The following is a 7,952-nucleotide window of genomic DNA, read 5'->3' as shown; positions in this document are numbered from 1 at the left end:
GGGTTTTTGTATTTTTATATTGAACGAGCATAAAGCCCGATTACATGGGGCGCGTAAAAGGCACCTAACCCAAGTTCACCATCTCAACTTTCGGGGAAAACCAACCGCCCATAGTCCCAATGCAATCAAACTTGGTTGGAAACGAAACTAGAGACCTTGCATAGGGCTGTAAACGAACCAAATATTCAGTGAACCGTTCGTGACCCGTTTGACGAGAAGTTCGTTTAATAAATAAACGAACATGAATAAGAAATTTTGTTTGATTAGTTAAACGAACAAACATAAACATATATTCCGCTCATTCATGTTTGTTTATATATGTTGTTTATGAAAGTTTTTTTACATTTATTTATTTAATCCAAACATGTTATGTTTTTTTAATTTATTACCCCTAACATAAAATAACAAAATCATATTCTCACATTGTTTTTGCAATTTTCACATTTCCTTCTCTATTATTCAAATTAATGAATACATCGACTTCAATGATCTCTAGGCTCCGCCAACTTTATTTGTGTTCGTGAACACATTCATTTCCTTAATAAACAAACACAGACATAAAATCTCGATCGGTAAGTATTCATGAATCGTTGGTGAACACATTATTTCCTTAATAAATGAAACAACACATTTCTCGTGTTCGTTCAGTTTGTTTACGGTACTAACCGTATATATCTAATAAAAACAAAATATAAAAGTATCTTTATGAGTTGTAAATTTACAATAAAACCAATATTTATGGTACGGTATACTTGGAAGTTGGCTGCATGTGACACGTGTAAAGAACCAGCTATTACAAGCCTAGATTATTTTGTAAAAACTCTACATATTGTAGAATATTTTGGAATTGTTTATAGAAAACCAAAAATGTCGTACGACAATCTGCACGCCGTTGCTGCAACCTCTGCGTCGTGTACAACCTTCAAAGCATCTAATTCCTTCTATATATACTTCATCTTTTGGCACAAGTTTCTCACGGTTTGTACATCAGGTATTTTTGTTTCTTAGCTGTTCTCTTTGTGGGGTTAATGTTTGATATCTTTATGTTGTTGGGTTTCATTTCATGTGTATTTGATCGTTTTAAGGTTTTTGACTGATCATATTAAGTGTCTGTTATATTTATCAGTGTGTGGATTAAGATGGGTAGCTATCCTGGCCCATCAAGTGCTAGAGGTTTATCCAAAAGTCAACTTGGTGGTGTAATTTTTGGTTGCAAACAAACAACTATCAATGAATGCCTTTGCAAGAAACTCTTTGGTTAGTATTTTATTTCAAATTATAATCACTTCTTTTCCCATGTAAATCTAAGTTTTATTATTATTATTATTATTATTATTATTATTATTATTATTGTGGCAGGTTTACCAAGCTCACACTATATGTATGTGAAGAATATCGAACCCGGTCTACCTGTATTTCTTTTTAACTATACGGATAGAACACTACTCGGGATATTTGAAGCTGTTAGCTCGGGTCGAAAGAACATTGACCCGTGTGCTTGGAGTTGTGATGGTTCACATCTAACAGCATTCCCTGCTCAGGTACACCACAAGTCTCTTGTGAGTTGTGACATGTTTGGACTTTTTACTGTGTTTGACAAATGCAAGTTTAACCACTTATTGACTTTTAGGCTGTTTGGATTTTGTATTTAGAACTCACTAACTATCTGATAGTTAGTTTAGGTTTGTAAACGAGCCGAGCCCAAGCCCAACATGTTTTGGTGTTTGGATAAATAGATTTAGAGGTTGAGGCTGTGTTTGGATTCCTTATTTTTAGCTCCTTACTTTTTGGAAAAGTCATAAGTCACAAGTTTGTGACTTGTCATCTTTTTCCCTCACACAATAAACAATTCCCAAACACCTTTTTAACTTTTTAAAAACTTATGAGTTATAAGTAACGCGCCCAAAATAACCCCCCCCCCCCTCTCTAATTTTATGACCCAATTTATTAGAGTTGATAATCTTGTTTTCTTATTATGTTTATTAATAACATTTGATAACTTTCCAAACACACTGTTACATCTATGGTACTAAAGTGACAACTAACATATTTGAAAACCTTGATTTCTTAAACAGGTTCAAATACGAGTGAAGTTACAGTGCAAAGTTTTAACTGAGAATCAATATAAGCCAATAATTATTGCCAATTATTATGCTCCACAACATTTCTGGTTTGAGTTAGACCATGCCCAAACAAACCGTCTGTTGTCCTTAATGGCATCGCAAGCGTTATCATGTCCATGGACACCAATTCCTCCACATAAATCAACAAAGCAAACAACTTTCTTTCAACCGGGTGAAGTAAATAATACTCACTTGAAAAACACCAAAAGTTTAACTTTTAGTACAAGACAAGTTAACACTTTCCATACACTTACCGAGAAGGATGTTATTTGCATGAGGCTTAAAGAATTGGCACTAAAGCGTAAACCAACGGCCCAAAAAACATTGTCAAATGAAAGCTATGTGGGGCCTAAAGTTGTTGTCCCGGCCCCACTTTCTGCTGAATGTGAAGACAAGTTTGTTTTGAACAATAACGAGGTGAAAAAGAAGGGTGCTACAAATGATCCCATGGTAGCTAAGATTATATAAACTTATAAATATGCTACAAATGGGTTTATTAGTGTTGTGTTTTTCTCTCAAACGAGTCAAATAGACAAGTAGCTAAAGGAATGGGTTAAATGGGTTGAAAGTTAGCCAAAGCCACATTTCTTATTATTTTAAAATATATTTATAAAAATGGCAAAACGTGATTGCTGGTCAACCCAACCCTCACCTGTTTTAACACGTACTAAATAACAAGCCGTTTTCACTCCTTACTCATCCTTACCGAGCCTTATTGCCACCTTTCATATTTATTATAATCTTTGTTCTAGGTATTAATATACAATTTCTTTTTGATTTTTGTGTATGTATTAGTGGATCGAAACATTCAAAGGGTTGATGGCATTTAACACGGTGCAAAAGGACACAATTGAATTGTTAAAGGCATCTAATGCGGCACAAAAGCACACGATTGATGGTTTGAAGCAGAAAAATGCTTTTTTGGAGAAGAATTTGGTATGTTTTTCCATTGTTAATGAATCTTGAAGTTAATTTTGAAGTTTTTAAATGATTGTCACATATAAGGTAGGGAACAAATAAAGACCACCTCGTAAAAACCACTTTTAAACACTTTTTTTCGTTGTTTTATATATTATTAATCTTTGTCAAACCAAAATGAAATAAAAAGGTATACATATAGCTCGTAATCTACATACATTTATCTCGTATGAGACACGTATGTTTAAGCTCACAAGCTACATATATGTACTTTCGTGAGTTACATATATATTTATTATTTCTTTTTTATTTTGTATAAAATATATCATATAAAAAGAATGAAAAAAATTATTGGTTAAAAGTGGTTTTCAAGTTAACGGTGGTTTTCATTGGAACCCAAAACACGACACGTACATGAATATGTTTTGGGTCGATTCACACGACCAGTTTTTTAATCATATCAACCTAAATATGACTTGTTTAAAAAGTGGGCCAACCTGGATACGACCCGCTAAAAGTGGGTTGACCCGTTAACCCGTTCCGGGGTTTTAAAGAAGTTAATTTCCCTTGAAACCATTTTAGTTCTTCACCACAACAATTCTATTTTATTAGTATTAACTTTCAATTCATAGGATGCCCATTCGCTTATTCTAATCTCAAACTGAATATTTAAACCCAAGTTTGCTAATTAAAAATCATAGATGAATACGCTAAACAATTTGAATAACACAAATTACAAAAAGGTTTCATATGAATCGGAGTAATTACTTGTTTAAATTGTTACCAAGTCATTTCGTGTCACATAACTTGCAACACGAATATGACATGATTATGAACTTGTGAAAATCCAACCAAACTGGATTTTTATGGCATACAGTGTTTCTTTTTTAAAATATTGGACTGTAATAACATAACTTTTGTGATGAAATCTGATGCATTAGTAATTTTTCATATATAGTTTAAATATCCAACAAAAATAATGGTTGGGACAATGGTCAACCCAACCCGAATTGACCCAATGAAGAAGCTACCCATTTTGACCAGTTATTCAACCCGCAAACCGACCTATATTGCCAGATATAGTTTGGTTATCTTAGCCATCTTTATATTGTTGAAAGAAAACAAAACTACATTATTGAAGTGGTTTCTAACTTTGACTTTTCAGGCTGAAGCACAAGCTGAAATCAAGAATCTAAAAGGCACGCGTGTCACGTTAGAGTTAGAAGCTGATGTGGAAGTCAATGAGATAGAATTAAATAAAGTTAGCTTACCTGATGACCCGATACTTTTAATAGGAGGGTATGAATATGATGGTGAATCATGGCTGTCATCATTGGATTGTTACTCCCCGTCACAAAACCTGACCAAAGCTCTTAGTCCAATGAATACTGAAAGATGTTACGCTGCCGTTTCAAAGTTAGATGGCGAGCTTTTCGTGTTTGGTGGCGAGTCCCATGGCCATTGGTTCGATACAGGTAGTCATTTGCTTCAAAACTGGTTAAGAGTTAAATTTTTTTTACCGATGAATGGTTGACGAACACATGACCAAATGGAACTTCTTATTAATGAAATAACTTTGTTCGTGTCCGTTCGTTAATTTCATAAACGAATAAACGCACATATGCTACCCAAATCAAAATTCTTAAACTCAAGTGTTAGGTATGATCACCAGAAATAATATAAGTTTAAGTACTTGACATAATTATATAAAGATAGGTTGACATAGTAATAAACAAAGTATAGAAATTAAGGTGTTAAAGCTAATAAAAAATTAAAAATACAGAAACTTTAAGTGTATGGATAATAAACTAAAAAATATAAAATGTAATTTACAAAAAACCATTAATAAGCAAACATAAACAAAACAAACATTAGTGAATGCATACAAACAAATCCTCTTGAACATAAACAGATACATTACCGAATGTTTACGAACACAGTTGAACAAACTCAACATATGTTCATGTTCGTTCATTTATTAAACGAACGAACATATAGAACTTCCAGCCAATTGATTCACGAATTAATTGTTTTCTGAACATTCAGTGCTTTTACTTACAGCCCTACATATGTCTCTTTTCATATAATTTTATATTTTGTGATTTTGTCATTTTACATATTAATTCTACAAATAGACAGGATATGTCAAAATCTCAAAACATCTTATTACATCAACATGAAACAGCAGTTATTTTGCAGCTGGTTATCATTTCATTTTTAAGTAACATTTGTTTTTGTTATTATTATTTTTTTTATTATTTTTTTTTGTGAAGTTGAATCATACGATCCAGTAGATGATCGATGGACAACATGTCCTCCTCTAAACAAGAAAAACGGGAATCTTGCGGGGGCCACCGTGAAAGATAAAGTTTATGCGGTCGGTGGTGGGTATGGTGAAGATTTCTATTCATCAGTAGAGGTGCTGGATTTTGATGCTGGAGCCTGGATTCCCGCCCGCTCCATGCTTGAAAAGGTTAAATGTCTAGATAACCCTTCATTGGAGCTTAATATTATCTATATATCTTTTTCTGGTTTGTTTAAAATTATGTTTTTGCAGCGGTTTGCTCTCGCTGCAGCTGAGCTCAATGGAGCACTTTATGCTGTTGGAGGATATGATGGGACAAACTACTTGCGGTATTTAATCATACTTTAACACTTATTATTCGTAAAAAACGTAAAAAAATAAAATAAAATAAAAAACTGTTATTGTCACAGGACGGCTGAAAGATTTGATCCGAGAGAACATTCTTGGAAGAAAATCGAGAGCATGGGTACAACAAGGGGATGTTCTTCAATGGTCGTTTTGAATAAAAAGCTGTAAGTATAATAAGATTTGACCAAGAAATAAAAAAACTGGTTCTTTAAGGCTGAAAAGTTGTTGATTTGCAGATATGTTTTGGGAGGATATGATGGTAAGGAAATGGTGTCAACAGTTGAAATCTATGACCCGAGACGTGGGTCGTGGGTATTTGGAGAGCCCATGAACGAGGCTCGGGGTTTTTTGGGTGCAGCGGTGATTAAAGAATCTATCTACGTCATTGGTGGAATCAAAAGTGGTAATGAAGTTAATGACACTGTAAGTTGGCCTCAAGCTTACTCTTTAATACCAATTAAAAGTTTAGGTCATTAGGCTTTTCACAAGCTGAACCGAACCGGACTGAGGTAGCTCAGCTTGCAAACAAGCCGATTTCGAGCTGGTTTTTTCAAGCTTTTTCCAAACAAGTTTCAAGTCACGAGCTATTTAAACACGTCCAAACTTATTATTTGCAAGTGGGCAGCAATTAAAATTGTGTATTGGATTAAAATTAGGACATAAATAATAAACTATATATAGCTATTGCTTTTACAAAGTGACAAGCAGACTGGCTAAGAGCTCCACAACTCTCAAAGCATTTACATACATATATATATATATATATAAATAAATAAATTAAAATATCAAATAAGTCAGGACGAGTCGAGCTGACTCGTTTTGAAAACTAGCTGATTTTGAGTGAGCTTTTATAGAGCGAGATTAGTTCGAGCTTAGAGCTATTTAGACAGCCCCAATTCCAATTCTATAGTTTCTTTAAACATGTTTAAATCATGACCGGTTTATATAAAGTTAACAAAAAAATGCATGGTATTTTAGACATTTTACTTAACTCTTTTCAACGGCTGGTGATAGGTTGAATGCTATAAGGAAGGACAAGGCTGGGAAATGACAAACACCAATGTTGGCTCTCGAAGGTGCTTTTTTCCGGCTATTGCTCTATGAGCAGGTGAAGGCTAATCATCAATAAAAGGAGTTTAATCATTTTATGAAATATTGTTTTCAAGTTGTTGTATGAAAATTATTAATGAATCTTTACTAGAGTAGCATCTTAAAGACACTTTACTATATTATGTTTTATTTTCGTGTTATCGTATGAGAATTATCTAATTATCTAATAAATCTTTACTATGATAACATCATGTAGACACTTTACAATGAAATTTATCTTTTTTTTTTTTTTTTCAAATGGATGTATGCAAACATCAAATTCTCTTAATATATTCATATCAAAATCCATTATTTTCCACTAACAAAATCTGAGTCAGGACCTGAACTTATATTGTCCGCTTCTGGGGCTGACTTGGCTAACAGCGATTGTTTCTCGAAAAATAAGAACAACCGTGTGATCATCAAGTTTTCTAACTCAGGTGCTTGTGTCCCCAAGCTTGCACCGCATAATCAACAAGACATCTTGCAGCCATTGATATTTTTTTTTACCAAATCAGCAATCTTTACCACTTCATCATTGTTAAGCACATCCCACACCTAAATTAAGCCAAAACAAACTTAAAACATTTTTTAATATATATATATATGATATCTAATACAGAAATTGACAACAAATCTTACTTTTATCAGTTGCTAAGACCACAAATTAGTCTTGGTCTGTAAGTTTATGATGATGTACATTCAGGACGGATATAAGTCTATAATCTTTCAAAGAGATACCCCGGAAAGCACATGACATTGCAAGTCTGGGGCAATCTTGATCCGGCAACCATACCCGATGTATGCTCGGTTCGTGTCCCATTGCCCATACTCTCCCACCACATCTCTTTATTCTTTCATATTCACCTACCAATGATGATGATGAGACTAATAATCTTATTGAGTTCGTGCTGACCTTTGAGAGTTGAGACTTGAGAGATAGGAGTTGTTTAAAAAGGAGAATAGAAGTTGACAATGACAAAGGGCCTTTGCGCTAGTTATATCAACGTATAAAATGATGTCTCTCTCCATAAGGTTGAAGTTTCAAGTTTCGTGTAGACATTGGTGTATGCTAGCTATTAAAATGAAAGTATGACTATGGAAGAGTAAAATAGTTGTTTTGCACAAATGATTATACTTTAAACGGAATTTAGCATGAGATCCTAAAT

At 33.7% G+C, this 7,952-nt stretch overlaps 2 protein-coding genes across 3 annotated transcripts; both read left to right on the top strand.

The window, feature by feature from the left end:
- Window positions 1–1,077: 1,077 nt before the first annotated feature.
- Window positions 1,078–3,089, top strand: LOC143547173 (uncharacterized). Its single transcript, XM_077038661.1, has 4 exons — window positions 1,078–1,257; window positions 1,360–1,541; window positions 2,076–2,573; window positions 2,919–3,089. Exons 1-4 carry the CDS (start codon window positions 1,140–1,142, stop codon window positions 3,087–3,089), a joined length of 969 nt encoding a protein of 322 aa, XP_076894776.1. The 5' UTR covers window positions 1,078–1,139.
- Window positions 3,090–3,988: 899 nt separating this feature from the next.
- LOC143547184 (uncharacterized) lies at window positions 3,989–7,069 on the top strand. 2 transcript variants are annotated; one of them, XM_077038669.1, is made up of 6 exons: window positions 3,989–4,516; window positions 5,315–5,514; window positions 5,599–5,675; window positions 5,757–5,858; window positions 5,931–6,117; window positions 6,709–7,069. In XM_077038669.1, the coding sequence occupies exons 1-6, from the start codon at window positions 4,021–4,023 to the stop codon at window positions 6,796–6,798; spliced, it is 1,152 nt and encodes a 383-aa protein (XP_076894784.1). In that variant the 5' UTR covers window positions 3,989–4,020; the 3' UTR covers window positions 6,799–7,069. The 2 variants fall into 2 exon arrangements, with proteins under 2 accessions (XP_076894784.1, XP_076894783.1); XM_077038668.1 differs by having other exon boundaries at window positions 5,315–5,675.
- The last annotated feature ends 883 nt before the right edge of the window (window positions 7,070–7,952 follow it).

Source organism: Bidens hawaiensis, unplaced genomic scaffold (assembly GCF_021521415.1).
Source record: "Bidens hawaiensis isolate Kalapana, Puna unplaced genomic scaffold, B.hawaiensis_p1.1 tig00014658_1, whole genome shotgun sequence".
Taxonomy (NCBI): domain Eukaryota; kingdom Viridiplantae; phylum Streptophyta; class Magnoliopsida; order Asterales; family Asteraceae; genus Bidens; species Bidens hawaiensis.
The sequence above is the reverse complement of the archived record's forward strand: the minus strand, read 5'-3'. Positions and strand labels throughout refer to the sequence as shown.